The following is a 19,589-nucleotide window of genomic DNA, read 5'->3' as shown; positions in this document are numbered from 1 at the left end:
CTCCTCCGCAGACTCGAAGCTCATGCGGGTTGCAAGGTTGAGGACACGCAACAGGAACAAGCAAACTGACAATGGCAAGCAACGAGCCTTACACTGTAAGTTGATCAGCTAATGTATACGTTTGCAACATTTTAAATATTTGCACATTATAAACCAGCTCATGTGGACTTTTTATAACTCTGTCAATGTTAGCTAGCTAGATGTATTGCTGGCTTCCATGGCTGCTGCACCACTGTGTTTTCCGCTAACTTGTTTCAAATTTGGCAACCCGGGTGTTGAAATACTATTAGGGAAATGGGCAGTGGGCGGGCTCAAAACACAAACCGAAATTCCGGCCTGGAACAGACATTTCAAAGTAGAATATACTGGCTGTAGCATTGTTTTTGGAGAAGCCAGTATTTCAACTTAGCATTCCTAAATCTCCGATAACATATTATGATAATGTTATGCTTTAGTACAGTAAATATATTACATATATTACATATTGCACCTTAGTACAGCTGATGTCACGTAAGAGCGCATTCAGTATGCGCAGCCACACTCTGTCATTAAAACGTGCTGGCTCGAGTCACTTATCAGTTCGAATCTGTGTCACACCCATTTGAATAGCTCACCATATATACGTTAACATCACGATAACAGTAATGACAGGAAAAAAAATTGTTTATCCTGCAGTAACACCACTGAGACGTCTTCACTCAATTGATTATGGAAGAACTGCATTACTTCACAGCAAAATGATAAAGAGGGTGAACACACCCTAATGATTTGTCGCTGGAGCAGCTGACAAGAGTAAGTAGGCTACAGGAAATATATCTCTTGTTTTTTAACTTAACTCATGTGATGCTTAACACTCTTTTTCTTTTGGTTGACAATGTCTTTGACAGATTCTTAGGAAAATTAACCATGGCTTTATTATAGTAACCAGAATTAAACCGTGGCATTTGTAGACCACAAAATGTATCAGTGCTACTACATTATTACTATATTAAAACCATGGTTATTAAATGAATGCAATATTACTGTAGTAAAACCATGTTTATTATATGAATGCAATATTACTGTAGTAAAACCATGTTTATAATATGAATGCAATATTACTGTAGTAAAACCATGTTTATTATATGAATGCAATATTACTGTAGTAAAACCATGTTTATTATATGAATGCAATATTACTGTAGTAAAACCATGGTTAATGGTATAAAAATATATATATATATATATATATATATATATATATATATATTTATATATATATATATATATATATATATATATATATATATATACTACATTCATGGTTATTAAAAAATGACTCAAGTAAATCAATGGTTTCTGCTAAAAGACCAAGGTTATTTCAATCATAGTAACTACAATATTTATATAATAAAATCATGGTATAGTAAAAATTTAGTAAAAACTACTTTCTATATTGCAATGAATGTAGCATAAAGTGGCTCTTTGAAATTGTTTAACTAACCCATGAGATAAATTAACTGTTACACCCATAATTCATATTTTCTACTTTAAAATGTAACTCTCACAATAAAATTCTTAATATAAAATTAATAAATAAATCTAATATTTATATAAGAATTACTCAAATTAAGAGGGAGGCCCTCAAGACTTTAGGGGTCCTGCTTTGCGGCCACTGTGCTTTACAAAGTTGAGTAGCCGTGTATTAGGCTATATAAATTGTCATAGATCTGAGAAGATTTAAATGATGGGCTGGGATAGTGAGGAAATCCTTAATGATAGCAAAACTGGAAAAACAGCAAGTACAAAAATAACAGGAAAAAATGAAACCGACAAGAAAAATGACAAACCAACTGAACAGGGAAAAAGACAGAATACCTAAAGTGAGGTAACATCACAAGGCAATACAGCAATGAATAGAGGAACAAGGCAGGAATAAATACACAAGAGGTAATGGAGAACAGAGGGCTAACAAGGGGGTGTGGCCATGGAGCAAACAAGCAGGGAGGGGAATGGAGAACACATGGTAACCAAAACAAACCAAAAACCAAGTGTAACAAAGAAAACATGGATGCCAGGACAAGATCCTGCCATTTATATTTATATAATATTTATTTTCATATAAACAGTATACACATATTTATTTTAATATATTTGTATTTAATATATTTATTTCAATCTTTTTATATTATATTATATTATTTATATTTTATGTGCTTTATAAAATGTGTTTTTATTGAATTAGTTTTCTTACAGAATGAATTGCTTCACCTACAGACCTTGTGTTTATTTACTCTTTAAGCTCTCTCATTGTGTCATCAGTGCTATGTTTCTCAACATACTGTTGAAAATCCCGGATTAAATGACCGATTTGAACATGACTTTAGTCGGTTTGGTCCTCCCTGCACTCCCCTCATCAACTTTCACAAGGGAAGGGAGTTCCCTCGGCTGTTGAAACCCTTACCGTGTGCCCCCTTTCCAAATGAACAGGTGATCAAAGTATTAGTTTGTTGCCACTGGCAACCAGATAGGCCACTAGTAAACAAGCACGCTCCACTAATGAAGGGGTAACTGGGTTTAGATTGGCATCCACCACTCTTTGTAATTCACAACCTTGTTTCAATCCCCTCTTCACACACATACACACACACACACACACACACACACACATACACATACACAAACAAAAGCACAACATATGTACATGCTCCGAGCATGTGCACATCGACATAACCCCATGTACACACACACAGAGCTTAGAGTTTCTGTTCTGTTGCACCATATGAGAAGGTGTGTAAGGAAAATGGAGATGACCAAGTGTGTGTGAGAGAGAGAGAGAGAGAGAGAGAGAGATATATAGAGAACTTGTGTGTTTATGTGCCCTCTCTCCCTCAGTCCGTGCCACCCCAGGGTGGGAATGCTAAGACAGACAGTTAGTTTATTTTTGGGTCAGTGACAGTGTGTCAATGGCCGCAGATGCATCGCAAAGGACGGCTCTGAGATACCAGCAGACCCTGGTCAGTCACAGTCTCTCTCCTGCTCTCTCTCCCTCTCATCCTGTCTTTTGCTCTTTCTCCTGTCTGATCACTCATTAGTGTGTTGTAATTTGCTTGTCTTCTATCACTTAAAATCTTTTGATCTCAAAGATGTTGCACAATATCTGCATGATGTGTATTTGTATCACTGCTGAGTAAGTTCTGACTGAGCGATAACTGCACCACTCTTGGGATAGTGCCTCTCCTTTCTTTCTCATTCACAACTCCCCTTTATGTAGGCTGATAAGAAGCTCTGTACTATCTTTTTGTCTTCTGCATGAGTTTTGCATTACAACCTTTGCTTGTGGACCAAAAACCCAGTATGTACATAATATGACTTCATATGGGAGGTTAAACATAATTTGGTAGTATACTTGAAATACTTTTGGTAGGTTGACATGTCCTGTGGTCAGGGTTGGGGAGTAATGGAATACATGTAACAGGAATACGTATTTTAAATACAAACTATAATAACTGTATTCCACTACAGTTACAATTTAAATAATTGGTAATTAGAATACAGTTACAAAAAGTATTTTGATTACTGAAGAGATTACTTTGCATTTTATTGTCATTAGTTTCATTTAATATTTAGTCCTTTCAGATGGAAAACATTTATACATATAAATGATGCGATTCCAAAGTGCATTTGAACAGCCGTGAAACACTTTCTTATGATGTGTTTCATTCATACGAGCTGACAGAGAAGTACGTTTGAAGTAAGTTTTGAGCAGAAGAAATAGAAACAAATCTTCTGTAAATTGTCAGCTTTACTCTAAGCTAAAATGCTATTTCTAGTCATTTTACATGCACATGTTACCAGGATCAATCATATTTTTTATCAAGAAAATTCTCTTTGGATCATAATTTCATAATTTCTTGTATGACCTTTGATATTAGGGCAAAAATCGTATTCTTGATAATCATTTTTGTATTGTTTTCTTGTAAAAATATCTAAAACTCCTTAAAACAAGATCCATTAGATTTATCTTGTTTTAGAAACAACACTGCATAAGTTGTTAATATTTAGGTTTTTCAGAAAATGTATTTTTAACGTGTATTTTGTCTTACTGCACTAGCAGAGTTTTTATAGTCAAAACAAGTGAAAAAAATCTACCAGTGCTGAAGAAGTAATCCAAAGTATTTATAATACATTACTGACCTTGAGTAATCTAACGGAATATGTTACAAATGACATTTTACAGCACGTATTCTGTAATATGTAGTGGAATACATTTCAAAAGTAACCCTCCCATTCCTGCCTGTGGTTTGATATGCGTTATTCCATCTAAAACTCTTTTAAATGCCATTATATGTCATTTAAAACTGCATACTGTACTGTTGAGGAAGTCAGTTGAATCACAATTGAGATCTGTTTAATATCTCTATTATGAGTCACCTTTAGAGTTTCACAAGACAACCTCAACAATGTCTCAAATATGCTTAGATTTGCCAAGATCCCAAAGTCTGCAATCAAAACTCAAAGGTTTCAACATGAACTCAAACATATCATCAAATTCTTCCAAGACCAAATTGTCTGAATTATATTTTATAATTATTGTGTATGACATCATATTTAAAGACTACATAGAACTGCAAATTTGTTTACAACCAGTGAAGACTGGAAAAAGGGGATTTAAAATGGTGGAAACCCAAAGAAATACACTTCACAGATCCATATAAAATTGAACCTAAACATTGATGTGGATAAAAATGTTAATGATACAGTATACATCAACTATACTTAAAAGATCCATTGATGCATAATTGGAAACCTGATCCTACATTATACTTTATGTCCACCTCATCATGAGGTGTAATAAGTGTTGCTCCATTAGCTCCAGAACATCTGGTGTGATGTGCTGTTTTGAATGGAGTGGAGAAATATATGAGGCTGAATGTTTGAATGCAGGGAAACATGGTGATGTAGTGGGTGATTCTAACGGAACCATCAAGATAATGTCCTTGTCCTAACGTACTCCAAAATCAACAGAAACAAATGAGAAATTATCATTTAGCATAAAACAACAACAAAAAAAGTCTATTTTTAGGGCCATTAAGAATTTCTACATTTTGACATTGTCATGACTCAATTTAATGCAAAAATATTTGGGTACTAAAAAATATTGTTCATATCCAAATAAAGGCCTAATGGTCCTAAATAGCTTCATTCACTTTATGCAAAATGTAATTTCATATTTTGTTTCTATTGATTTGGAGTTAAATACTGTATAACCATGACTATTTCTTGACATGTTTCGTGAGAAACCCATGTCTTGTTAGAGTATAATATCAACATGGTAGCTTTCTTATGTAATCAGTTGAGGTCATTCTTTGTGAGCCATAAAGTATATTGTGATGTTACAGTATGATTTATTGTGAACAGTGTGTAACATTGATTGAATAAGTGAAAGTGAATGTATGTGTGAATGAACTGTCAATATGTATCTCTAAATGTTTGGGTAATTTTGGCTGTTGGTGTGTTTACTAGCATACAGCAAGCCATGATTTTCAGATCATTTACAGAGTGCTTAATAGTAAAATACTTTGATTTACGATGATAGTCAAATCTATGCACATTTTTATACCCTATTCGTGCATGTTTTTGTTGATGTTATTGGTTGCATTTGGTCAATTACTAATGTACAGTTTACATTGTCGCTCTGCATCTCAGGCTACATATGGATCTCGCATTGTTTTACACGTGAGGTCATTCCTCGCCAACTTCACCTTTCTTTACCGCCTTGTTTTATTTTTGTGAGCCAACATCGAATTTGGAAAAGTCAAAGATGGAAAGAGTCTGTCCACAATGGGCAGGCATGTTGGGATATGTTGACAAGTGTGGTTATCACTTAGACTGGTACCAGCTTTGGAAGAACATCTATTTTAGAAGACCTTCAACAGAATTGCATATGACTTTACATAACATCACATGACAACACCATAACAATCACCTCAATAGCCTTCAAATATAGCCATCAGCATGAAACTAAAGCACAGAGGCATATCCCCTAAAACCCATTCCTGTGTGAATGACAGTATGTATGGTCGCAGATACTGTAGCTCGGGTAATGTAGCTTTTTATGTGGATACATTTAGCTTATTTGTTCATCCTAGCATGCCGATTTATAATGTATTCTTCATATCTTACTGATTTAAATCTCAAAATCTTATTTGTGATTGTGATTAACATTTGTGAGATTTTGCCATAGTGCTACATTTAGTCTTAGCTGTCCAATGCTAGTTAGCATGACACAATTGCCTGATTATGCATTTCCAACTTTGAACCCTTGAAATACAGATGAGCAAATTGGAAGATAGAAAGATCCACTGAGAAGGACAGGAAGAGAGCGAGAGGTGTGGAGAAGTGTAGCTGTGAACATGGGGTCACACCAAAGCTATTATTAGCCCTCCGGCTAATGTTACAAGCCTGGGTAGAAAGGGGTAAGTTCCAGTCTATGGCGGATGGGGGGTCGGGGTCAGGAAGGAAGGGGAAAACTCGTAGGTGTAGATTCAGACCGGGCCAGACTGGTGGGGGTGAAATATGGAGAAAGCAAGGATTACATGTAACGTGGGAACTGGTGAAAGAAACTGGATAGATACATGGAATGAGAGTGAGAGACGTGTTATGAGGAAGAGAGATACATGATAAACCTATCATCAACATGGTCCCATTTCTAAGGTTAAGGTGAGCATTTTAATTCAATAACTCCAACAAAATAAAAACAAATATGGACACAGGCAATACTGTACATTAATAAGCTTTAAATCTAGGATTATTTTGGCAAGCTAAAGCTATTTAAATTGAAATAATAATATTGATTTGATGTCAATAAATGCACAACATCATGGACAGGGGCTTAATATTTCTCTGTCCTTGTAGTTCGTACAGTAGTTAATTTTAAGGCTATATATAAATAACGTAGCGTGGAATAAATACTGAGAGAGCATTATTTTCTCTCACGTTAATGAAAGATTGTTAGTGACCGCATGGTGTGAGATCTGGCATGACATATAACCTCCATGCACGTGCAATAGCTAAGTCTCATTAAATATGATCATTTAAGACAGGCAAAGCATGTGATTTAAAGCTTTGATTGTTCACCCAAAAATTTAAACTCCCTCATCATTTACTCACCCTCATGCCATCCAGATGTGTATGAGATTCTCTCCTCTGCTGAACACAAACAAAGATTTTTAGAGGAATAGTTCAGCTCTGTAGGTCCATGCAATGCAAGTGAATGGTGGCCACAAATTTGAAGCTACAAAAATCACATAAAGGCAATAAAAAAGTCATCTTTAAGTCTCCAGTACTTAAATCAATGTCATTTTTATTACATTTTATTTTGAAGTCTATCAACCTCCACTTTCAATTTCAATTATTTTTTTCTATTGGCGATTTACATTCTTTGTGCATATTACACCTACTGGCATCAGGGTGAGTAAAGGATGAGAAATTTTTCATTTTTTGAGTGAACTATGCCTTTAAATATAATAAAATGTAAAGAAAAAAGGTGTACCTAAACCATTGAATGAAGTATGCTAAACTCAACAGAACAAAATAACTTAGATTTTTAATTCATAGATTAATAATAAAAAAAAAGGGAACCGAATGTATACACAATAGTTTAATTTTCTTTCTTTGATTTCATCTCAGGCTACTCAAACCCCAACCCTAACTCAAATTGCGTCATTGTGTTGAACTACCTAAATCTTCACTTTTCATTTTCATTATTAACAAAGCTCATTTTGGACATAAAATGATCGTAAAGGTGTTGATGCTTTGAAATACAACGTAATTATTGTGGATAATGATGAATGAAACTGAGTCAACCGCTTTGGAGGACACATAAAAAATAAAAAAAGAGTGGAGTAGCCCACAAGTTTGTCCATTCTCCATGTATGCTTCATTGTGCGATTTCAGATCATGGGTTTTTCTGCGCTGAACTCAGAACTAAAAAGTTATCTAGAGTGTAAATTATGCATTATGAGGTCCAGTGCACCATTTGTCTATACCAGCTAATGATGAAGGTGATTGAGGTGTTGAGTTGATGAAATATGGTTGATAGTATGAAATTCTAGTGTGCTGTAAATGCCCCTTACGTCACTGTGTTTTGTTGTATTACATTGCAAATATTTATGTTGGTGATTATGAGAACACCACTATGGATTTAAAAGTAATTCTCCCTTGGTTGCAATATGAACAGGCCTTTGTCGAAGTCATAAGCCTGATTGCTAGCAATATCTATGAATTCAGAAAATAAAGGTCTAAGTCCAAATTGTATTCCAAATAAATTTATTTTCTATGTGTTTGACTTTGATTTGTTGTTCACTTACATTCACCTCCAGGGCATCAACAAAGTTATTTATGCAGGAAATTTGTTAAGACTCCTGTGTCACCCTTATAAATTCTTAGTGTTGAACAACTGAGTTGTTTATCCTGTTTTGACAAATACATGTTTCAGAAGGCTTGTATTTAGGGTGTGTGTGTGTGTGTGTGTGTGTGTGTGTGTGTGTGTGTGTGTGTGTGTGTGTGTGTGTGTGTGTGTGTGTGTGTGTGTGTGAGCGTGTATTTATCACTTTGTGGGGACCAAATGTCCCCATAAGGATAGTAAAACCCGAATTTTTTGACCTTGTGGGGACATTTTGTCGGTCCCCATGAGGAAAACAGCTTATAAATCATACTAAATGTTTTTTGAAAATGTAAAAATGCAGAATGTTTTCTGTGAGGGTTAGGTTTAGGGGTAGGGTTAGGTTTAGGGGATAGAATATAAAGTTTGTACAGTATAAAAACCATTATGTCTATGGAAAGTCCCCATAAAACATGGAAACACAACATGTGTGTGTGTGTGTGTGTGTGTGTGTGTGTGTGTGTGTGTGTGTGTGTGTGTGTGTGTGTGTGTGAGAGAGAGAGAAAGAAAGAGAGAGAAAGAGAAAGACTTGAGTGTGTGATTACCTTGCATTGATGAACAGTAATATTGCAGCTGTTAGTTTATCTCTACTCCTCAACTGTAGTGTAATAGTATTCTGCTCCGATAGTGGAGTGATGTTGCCATACGTGCTATCAGAATTATCCTATGAGTATTTCACTCCCATTCAGTGTTTTGTTGTCGAAGAGAATTCATAGAGGAAGCCAGTTTCATTCTTGCATATTTCTTGGGAAACTCTTATTTTGACACCGACACAGAAAGTGTTCTCTCCTCCGCCATGTTGAAGGTTTACGTCTACTTTCAACTCAGAAACTTGTATCTAGTAGAAGCCCTGAGTGTGTTTGATTACTCTGTCTGTCACGACTTCCAGCTGTGATCACCAGTAATGCAGAAGCAATAAAAATACTACTACACGATAGCAGAAGCTATCGTGTAGTAGTAATTCAATTGATTATGGAGGTAGAGACAATTCCAGATGACTTCAAAACAAGAACACAAGAAGGTTGTTTGTTGCCACCTGCTGGCTCAAATCTATAATGTCACAGGGATGAATGAAAATTCACACATCTAGCTGCTCTTACACATCTGCGCTGCTCTTACACATTAGTTTGGAAAGCCACAAACACAATTGGAGTGATGCAAACAGTAAAGCGTTCCAGTGATGATGGTCTGAACTATCAGCACTCTTGGAACGCTTCTTGTCCAGTCAGATTTGAGGACCGGAACTAATTGTTGTATAATAAGGAAAATGGTTTGGAAACTTGAGGCAGATTACATTTTAAAGGGTTCAGCTATCAGTAAAGAAATGTTTTTCATTAAATAATCATTGTTTATGAGTATTAATGAATTGTCAAACTGTTTTGACCTTTTCTAAACCTGTTGATGTACTGTTGGCAAGTGGTGTATGTTTTTTCATATGTGTGTGTGAGAAAGAGTGAGGGAATCAAAGACACAGGGAATGTATATTCCAGATGTCTGGGTCTTATCCGGATGGTTATAAATCTAAATGTAGACTACTGCTCTTCCGCCGGTGGACTTTCTCAAGCATGTCGAGATTTTCCTCTATTTTTGGACTCTCCTCTCCTCTGTCACCTCTTGCCGCTTCATACTGTTTATGAAAATTTGAGCTACATCTCACTCGTCTTTTCTTTCCAAAGAAGAAAAAGTTCCCCTGACCATTTATTATTCCTTGAATAATTCAGTGAACAAAATAAATAGTTTAAGGTGCACATTTAATTTTATTTTTATGTACTTTACTACTGTGTAAGTAATAACTTATATTGTTATTTCTTCTGTGGTCAGCCATATGGAGAGTACTGGGAGCACCCCGGTGGGTCCCAGAGGAGAGAGGCGACCCGCCTTCTAACAGAGAGACAGCGGAAAAAACATGGACATCACCACCACGGGCACTACTATTACAGTCGCCATGGGCGGAGTCACAGCCGAAATCGCCATCACAGTCGCCACCATCAGGATCCGGAGATAGAGGGTTCTCAAGACAGGCAGGAGCAAGAGCAGAGCCACACATCATCATTCAAGAAACGCCGCTCCTACTCCAAGTGCAGAGGTCAGGGTGAAATACTAGCAATAGTAGACTGTATATAGTCAACAAAGGTGAGTGTGAGAGGTTTGGAATCTAATAGGGAGTTCATTTTAATGTTTTCCTAGACTGTGTGGCTCGAGTACAGAAGTTCCTTGTCTCTAAGTTGGGAGAAGACTGGATCTTTTTGGTGCTGTTGGGTATTACCATGGCATTAGTAAGCTGGACCATGGACTATGCTAGTGCCAAAAGTCTGCAAGGTACTGCATTCCACATTCTTCCTCCTTTGATGGCCTTCTCTGATGATGAAATAAAATTTTTTAAAGCGAAATGTTTAGTTTTCTCTGCGAAACTGAATTGCAAAACCAAGACCATTTTAAAACAGGTTTCCCAAAACTCCCCCTAGTAGGTACAACAGATAGCTCCGCCCCACACTCATGCCATTTGTTGAGCTAATGCCGGGCTAGTCGGATGCTCAGTTTTGAGTTTTGAGTGTTTACCTTCTTCAGAAAGACAACTAGTGAATGGAATTGCATACCTATATTTGTTTCTCCAAATTAAGCTGGAATAGGAGAACATATTTTATTAATTCATAAAATATAAAAAATGGCACACATTACCTTCTAGGTCTAATTTCATTTCTGTTATTTCTGTCTTCTGTTTCCCAACTCATACCTATTATATCCTACAGAATCCCTTAGAGGACAGGGTGAGAATTTTGTTTCTGAAACAGATTTGCATTCCCTTACAATAGTTTGCGTTCCCTCGTATTAAGTTTTGCATTCTTTCACAATAAAATGTACCATGTTTTACTACAGTAACCATATTTTAACCATAATATTCATTGTGAAACCATAGAGAAAATACAGTAAAACGAAAACTATGGTAATAAAAACCACAATATTGTGGTTATTATGGCTTTACTACACAAATACCATAGTTTAATTATGGTTACTGTTGTAAAACCATGGCTTTACTATAGTAATAACCATATGCTAACCATATGCTAACCAGGTTTTTATACAGAATACTGTATCCATATAGAAACTATAGATTTATTATTGATTAACCATGATTAGTCTTGTGGTTGCTATGGTTTTATCCTGGTATTTGTATTAAAAAAACTTAATAACCACATAATTATGATTTTAATTTCCATAGATTTCATTTCCCTGTGTTATTCCCATAGTTTTACTACGAATGTCAAGGTTAAAATACGGTTACTGTTGTAAAAGCATGTACAACTTATTTTTAGGGAACTCAAACTTTTGCGAGGGAATGCAAAACTATTTAAGAAAAAAAAAATCCTGCCCTGTTCTCTAAGCGGCTCTGTAATATCCCATATTTTCCCCATCTTAAAACACCTTCCATTCCTTTGTTCCGCTTATCTTGCTTTTCTTTTCTGTGCTGACCCTTTTTCCTCTCTCTCTTCCTCTATCACTGTTGTCCCTTGCCCGGTGTCTCAGCCTATAAGTGGTTTTATGGGGAGTTGAGGGGAAACATCCCACTGCAATACCTGGTCTGGGTCTCCTATCCCATGGTGCTCATCATGTTTGCTTCCCTCTTCTGCCACCTGGTCGCTCCTCAGGCCATTGGTGTGTATTCTCAGCTTCCCTCAACACCCTCCTCTTTTCTGTTTGCTTTAGCTTTTGAAAACCCTCTGCTATTTCACTAGCTGTACCCTTTATATAACCTGTTTTGTACATCATCCACATACCCTCTGTCTTTACACTGCGTTGACAACATATGCAACACTGAGTACCAAAAGTAACAATGCTCCTGTTGAAATCAGCAAAGTTTTAGTTTTAGTTTTGTCCTGTCCTTTCAAATTGCTCAGTTACAGTGTAGATGTGTTGAATCTACACTCTTGGCTATGTACGGAAGAGGATACTACAATACTATGCTTACAATTTCTGCAGTATACCGGATGTATGAATGGAATATCCGGATGACCTATGTGTTCGCCAAAATGTGCAGTATACAACAGAGCACTAAAAGAGAAATAAAAGTAAAATGATACATGACTTTTTACATTGTTTCAAATACAATTTATTTTTGGACTTGGATGGCAATATTTAATAAAAAAATAGATGATAATTGGTTACTATTCTATTAATTATACGGTAAATTAAACATACAATGAAATGAGGTCACGTGACAACATTTTAACATAGTACTGTGTAATACATTTTTGTTTCATTATGTTTATTGTTTAAAATTAAAAAAAAAATTAAATGTTGGCACTATTCAGTATTTACTGCATAGGATAAAATAAGCAGTATGCTAGTAATCTATAACCCTTTTCTGTTTCTCACTTCTATAACTACTCCACCTGTACTCTGTTAGGTTTACTTCTCAACAACACCACCTGCTGGTTCATCCACTGCTTTCACATTAGCTTACTGCTTACAGATTCCATTTAATCAGTTTCTGATGTCTTTATATATAGATATAGATATAGATATAGATATATAATGTGTGCATTCATATTTAACACTCTGATTTCACACATTTTATGACATTTATTTTCCCTGTTCATTCGTCCTCATTCACAAGATTTCTCATTCATTTGCACATTTTTTTCTTCTTCTTCTGTTCTCTGATTGCCCCTCAGGCTCTGGTATTCCAGAGCTGAAAACCATCCTCAGAGGAGTTGTGCTGAAGGAGTATTTGACACTCAAGGCTTTTATTGCCAAAGTGGTGGGACTCACTGCTGGCCTGGGCAGTGGAATGCCCGTTGGCAAAGAGGTGAGACGCTTTGATTCTGCAGTGTCTTTGTTCATGTGACATACACTATCCATTTCTGGCCAAATACAGTCAAAAAAATTAGGATAAAACAAATATTTTCAACTCTTGCATTATATATGCATTATATATATATATATATATATATATATATATATATATATATATATATATATATATATATATATGCTTTTTTATTATAATATTGCTTTTAAACAGTATTAAAAAATTGCCAAAAATATATTTGTTCAAATAAAATGGCTAAAATAAATTAAAATAGATCTTTTAAATAATATATTTATAATATTGGATAAATTGTAAAATGTATTTGCTTATTTAAGTACTTACTGTCATGTGAGTAACTAGGTGCCATTTGTGTAGGCCTCCAAAAGAATGGGTGAAACAAATTTAGGAATGGGTGCTTAGTGATATTTCATATTATCTAAAATGTTGCACTTTGACTGGGTAAGGATAAGCACCAACTGGTTCTGTTTTCTTGATATTTTTTATGCTTTAGGGTCCCTTTGTCCATATAGCCAGTATCTGTGCAGCTGTACTCAGCAAGTTAATGTCTTTCTTCTCTGGAGTGTATCGGGTAAGCAGAAGTGCAAAGAGAACGCTTTTTTATCATCCAGTGATATGCTATTTATATTATTATTATTATTATTACACACCATATTTGAGGGAAGTACTTATACGCCCACTAAGCATGTTATTAAGAACACTATGGTCCTAATAAAGTGCCCGACGAGGTCTTCTGCTGTTGTAGCCATCTGCCTCAATGTTAGACATGTTGTGCATCCTGAGACGCTATTCTGCTCACTACAATTTTACAGAGCGGTTATCTGAGTTACCGTAGCCTTTCTTTCAGCTCGAATCAGTCTGGCCATTTTTCGTTGACCTCTCTCATCGTCAAGGCGTTTCTGTCCGCAGAACTGCCGCTCACTAATTGTTTTTTGTTTTTAACACCATTCTGAGTAAACTCTAGAGACTGTTGTGCGTGAAAATACCAGGAGATCAGCAGTTACAGAAATACTCAAATCAGCACGTCTGGCACCAACAATCACTCCACTGTCGAAATTACTGAGATCAAATGTTTTTCCCATTCCGATGGTTGATGTGAACATTAACTGAAACTCCTGACCTGTATCTGCAATATTTTATGCATTTCACTGCTGCCACATGATTGGCTAAGTAGATAAATGCACAAATAAGTAGGCGTACAGGTGTTCCCAATAAAATTCTCAGTAATTGTATATCATCAAGGCCATTTCGAAATTTTACCCTCAACTGTGTCCTATTACATCTTTTTGTCTACCTCTGTCTCAGTAGAGCCCATATTGTTATACAGACATCCTCACAGTGGGTTGTGCAGTGGGGGTTGGATGCTGCTTTGGAACCCCTCTTGGAGGTAAAATGAACCAAAAATGGTGTTTCAGAAATTGTTCCTAGTTGTTTTCCTCATACATATAAATAGGTAATCTGTAATAGGATAGTTAACATGAAATACTTGGGACTTGGTTAATTGTCCTGAGGTATGACATGCTATACCCCATCTAAAACTATTTTTAAAAGCATTTTGCTAATTCTCTAATTATATAATAATTATCAATATGCATGCAGCTTTTATGACTTCATATTAATTGAAAAAATACATGGAATATTTGTATTTTGATTACTTTTGGTTACATGACCTAAGATATACACTTTTCCTTAAACATTCATGTAAATTTAAAAAGGGCAAAACACAATTATTTTGTCATTCTTCAAGTAAAAATGTCATATAAAGTGTCCGTTTAGTAAAACGATTCTACTTTAGATGATTTTTTGCTCTATATGCTCTTTCAAGGTGTATTGTTCAGCATTGAAGTTACATCAACCTATTTTGCTGTGAGGAACTACTGGAGGGGCTATTTTGCTGCTACATTCAGTGCTTTCATATTCAGAGTGCTGTCTGTGTTCAATAAAGATGCAGGTGAGACACTTTGCAAAACGGTATTCTTCAAAAAGCAAACTTCAAACATTGGTTGCATTTATATAGTCAGATGATGTTCTACCTAGTCTTTCTATATTCTTCCTAATCTGCATCCATCTTTTTCCTCTCTTGACTTCCACCTCTCAGTCACCATCACTGCTCTCTTTCGTACCAATTTCCGTATGGATTTTCCCTTTGACCTGCAGGAGCTCCCGGCATTCGCCATTATTGGGTGAGAGCGCGGGGAGAGCATGCCGTTCGTGGTGAGGGCACAGTCCTGAAGCTGTGTGTGTGTGTGTGTGTGTGTGTGTGTATGTGTGTGTGTGTGTGTGTGTGTGTGTGTGTGTGTGTGTGTGTGTGTGTGTGTGTGTGTGTGTGTGTGTGTGTGTGTGTGTGTGTGTGAGCGCGGCATTCTATAACCCTTGACACACTCGCAGACCTGACACACATAGCATACTGTACACGACATGACCACAAGTATGTGGACACCACCTTATAATTAACTTGCCTGTTTCATTTGCATCCATTACTAGCAGCTGCATTAAATCAAGTAGGCCTATACATTCATGCAATCTCCTTAAAGGAATAGTTCACCCAAAAATATACTCACCCTCATGCCATCTTAGAGTTGTATGTCTTTCTTTCTTCTTCTGAACAAAAACAGAGATTTTTAGAAGCACATTTCAGCTCTATAGGTCATCACAATTTTAAGCTTTTAAAATCACATAAAGGCAGCATTAAATAAATTCATAAAACTCCAGTGGTTTACAGTAATTCTTCTGAAGAATATGAAAAGTGTGGGTGAGAAACAGATCAATATTTAAGACCTTTTTTTACTATCAATCTCCACTTTAACTTTCACTTTCACATTCTTCTTTTATTTTTGGCGATTCGCATTCTTTGTGTATATCGCAACCTACTGGACAGGGAGGAGAATTTATAGTAAATAAGGTCTTAAATATTTATCTGTTTCTCACCCACACCAATCATATCACTGCTTCATATGGCATGAGATGCTGAAAAAGCAAAACTTAAATGTTCAACAAGCACATATGGGTGTAAATTTTGACTGTCCACATATTTTTTGCCATGTAGTGAATGTTGTTGCACTTTAACTTTCGCATTTTTGTCAGCTGACCAAAGTGAGCAGAAGTTGGAATTATATTTGATTTGTTGGAACGCCATTTCACTAACACATTTTGACTATTGTTTTTATATTGTATTCTATTATTAAAAATGCTCCTTATATCCACATAGCGAAAATTCAGCATTCAGACTGCAACAACAATTAAAGTTATCTTATATAATTTTAATCTTCTTATCGTTTTCATTTATTTGTCCATTATTTTGTTTTCATATTTTATATTGCAAAGGGTGACAATAAAAGTTGTAGTGAAGTACTATAATGCACTATAATGTGCTTTTTGTGTTTTATTTCTGGAATGATGGATGTTTTTGTGTTTGTCTGCAGGATTTCTTGTGGGTTTCTGGGAGCTTTCTTTGTTTACCTAAACCGCCAAGTCGTCCTGTTCATGAGAAAACCCAATATTCTCACACGCTTTCTTATGGAACAGTAAGAGAAAACAAAAGAGCAAATGAGAACAGACAATATGAGCTTTAAATTGAGCAATTCATAGTTAGTAGTTAAAAGGTGAAGTGTGTAAATGTACAGTGTTTTCTTTAGTTAACTTAAACTTTAGTAGAAGTTAATTATTAATACAGACACAAACATATCAACAAAATATCTAAGTGTTAAATTTTTTCTCACAGCCGACTGATTTTCCCTGCTGTTGTGACTCTAGTGGTTACAACACTGACATTCCCTCCAGGCTTCGGACAATTCATGGCTGGAGAGGTCAGAACCTGAAATCAAAAAATGAAATCTGCTAAAGCGTCCGTTCACACCGAACATGTTTGTTGCATCCATCCATGCTGCTGTTTTTCAGTGGTTTTATGTAAATATGCAGGCATCTTTGATAGTTTCGCGTGCCTTTCTTTTTCTTCTTTTTTTTCAGTGGTTCGTGTAGGAGCACCACATTTTTTGACACGTTTTTTTGTGTCAAGTTAAATAGAACTTCAACTGTTAAAACACATCTTGAGGCACCAGCGGTCTGCTCTATTCATGCCACTGCGTCTAGCTTTTTTAAAGGAATATTCCGGGTTCAATGCAAGTTAAGCTCAATCGACAGGATTTTTGGCATAATACTGATTACCAGAAAAATTTTTTTTTTTTAAATTCTTTAAAAAAAGTGAATTTAAGTGAATGGGGCAATCTGTAAATGTTAAAATACTCACTGTTTCAAAAGTATAGCCACAAGACATAAAGAATATATGTTATGTATATGCGTTAACATGATTTATTTGTTATAAAATCACTCAAATAATACATGTTATAACAGAAGATTTAATGTAAGTGCTTTTGTAAAATTAAAAGCTTCACATTTCTGTATTTTAAACCCTCCAAAAATTGGCCCCATTCACTTCCATTGTAAGTGTGACGAGGCAGGCAAAGAATGAGGATCTAAGTGCAGCTTTATTAAAATAAACAAGAACACTCAGAGTAAAGAAAAACACAGGGAACCTAGCACAGAACATAACAAAACATGCAAGAACTGACAAATAAACTGGGGGAAACAAGGGCTTAAATACACAATATAAAACAAGGAACACCTGGGGAAATAATCAGGGAATGAGAAACAATCAGGGGAAAACCAATCATAAAATGAAACTACAAAGAACTACAAAAACCTAACAGGAAACAGGAACTAAACAAGAATTTCAACATAAAAGTACAAAACAAAAGACAACAGGGAATGTGACAGTAAGAGCCTCACTGTAACCTTAATTTTTGCTTTTTATAGAAAAGGATGGACGAGTCTAAATTATTTTTTGTGGTAATCAACATTATGCCACAAATGCTGTCGACTGAGCTCAACTCGTATTGAACCTGGAATATTCCTTATAGGACAAAGACATCTTTGTTGTGAACAGCCCATAAGAATAATTTTCTGTTGTTTATGTGCCAGAGTTTAGTCTGTATTTCATATAAACTATTTGTAAGTAATATCATAGTTAGTTATGATATTAGATTATATAGATTTAGTTTATTTATATAAAATAATTTTTTATTGGATTATTCTACAGCTGATGCCCAGAGAGTGCATCAACTCTCTGTTTGATAACTTCACCTGGACAAAGATATGGGGATCCCCCCATCCTCCTGGTCTGGGTCGCTCGGCTGTCTGGTTCCACCCTGATGTCAGCATCTTCGTCATTCTTATTCTCTTCTTCATCATGAAGGTTGTTATCAGTGCTTTAAATATAACATTTAGCCTATTCATTATTTTTATTTCTCAGGTATTGAAAAAGAGCACAATGTGTCATATTGAAACATTATTGCCTTATACGTGATTTAAACGAAAACAGCAAAGTAGCTTGCATTGACTCATTTGGTGGTTTAGATAATTACAATGAAACCAGATTTTATTCATGATAGTTCAACTGTAATAATCTGTAATCATCTGTCATTATTATCTTATTTCTACAGCTGCTGATGTAATCACTTTGCTTTTTAAGTCAGGCTCTTAGATGTCTTTTTCATTTCAAAATCATGTCAACTGTGTGAACACTTTATTATTCATCTCATAGTTCTGGATGTCTGCGGTTTCTACCACGATGCCCATCCCGTCTGGAGCTTTCATGCCTGTCTTTGTACTGGGTAGGTCTCCTGTGTTGTTCATTTACGTTCAGGGCCGGATGTTGGCATGGGCAGGGATGGGCTGAGCCCTCCCAAACGTGAGTCGTGCCCACCCAGTCAAACATTTGGCAAACATGGTTTTAAATAAAATATTTATATTTTTACGATCTGTGCAATGGTTAAAAGCAATTTGGGGGTAGGCTGTGTGTTGCAAACATTGAGGGTGGGTTGTAGACTGCCCCAAACAATCACAATATAGCACCAGAAAATTGTAGTATTTTTCTGTTTTTGTCATTTGCTGAAAGCAATGACACTTTCACATTTAAGAATGGCTTGGCTTCACTCTTCTACAGACCAAAGAAGGTCCTGTGAGTGACAACAGTAGTAAGAGATATTTGTGTGCAATCCATAGATTTTTAGTGCCTATAAAAAAGCCTGGTAGTGTCTCTTGCTGTGACTATGTGGCTTCTTTTAATGCACCACGGGCTCCCTCTTCCGCTCATCAAATATCTGCCTCCACCTCAGCAAAATCGTGCTGCGGTTGTTTGTGAAATACTGGACCTAAATTGTAAAGCACCATCCCAGCAAATATTAGCTGATAGTACCGTTTGCGATCATGGCTTTAAAACAGGTGTTTTGCAGGATGCGTGCTTCTGTTTCCCCTGTTTAAAGTTTGGTGTCACTGACA

The 19,589-nt window shown here is 35.9% G+C and overlaps 1 protein-coding gene across 1 annotated transcript in view; it reads left to right on the top strand.

The window, feature by feature from the left end:
• The first annotated feature begins 2,879 nt into the window (after nt 1-2,879).
• The window catches only part of LOC127619432 (chloride channel protein-like), a 28,761-nt gene continuing 12,051 nt past the window's right edge, over nt 2,880-19,589 (top strand). Inside the window, exons 1-13 of the mRNA XM_052092286.1 lie at nt 2,880-2,996; nt 10,247-10,511; nt 10,613-10,744; nt 11,951-12,079; nt 13,099-13,232; nt 13,747-13,824; nt 14,562-14,640; nt 15,079-15,204; nt 15,352-15,436; nt 16,676-16,777; nt 16,975-17,059; nt 18,349-18,504; nt 18,853-18,922. Coding sequence (XP_051948246.1) covers nt 2,946-2,996; nt 10,247-10,511; nt 10,613-10,744; nt 11,951-12,079; nt 13,099-13,232; nt 13,747-13,824; nt 14,562-14,640; nt 15,079-15,204; nt 15,352-15,436; nt 16,676-16,777; nt 16,975-17,059; nt 18,349-18,504; nt 18,853-18,922 — 1,492 coding nt within the window. The 5' untranslated portion in view covers nt 2,880-2,945. The remainder of the gene's footprint in view (nt 2,997-10,246; nt 10,512-10,612; nt 10,745-11,950; nt 12,080-13,098; nt 13,233-13,746; nt 13,825-14,561; nt 14,641-15,078; nt 15,205-15,351; nt 15,437-16,675; nt 16,778-16,974; nt 17,060-18,348; nt 18,505-18,852; nt 18,923-19,589) is intronic.

This window comes from Xyrauchen texanus, chromosome 26 (assembly GCF_025860055.1).
Source record: "Xyrauchen texanus isolate HMW12.3.18 chromosome 26, RBS_HiC_50CHRs, whole genome shotgun sequence".
Taxonomy (NCBI): Eukaryota; Metazoa; Chordata; class Actinopteri; order Cypriniformes; family Catostomidae; genus Xyrauchen; species Xyrauchen texanus.
This window is presented reverse-complemented; position numbering and strand designations above follow the sequence as displayed.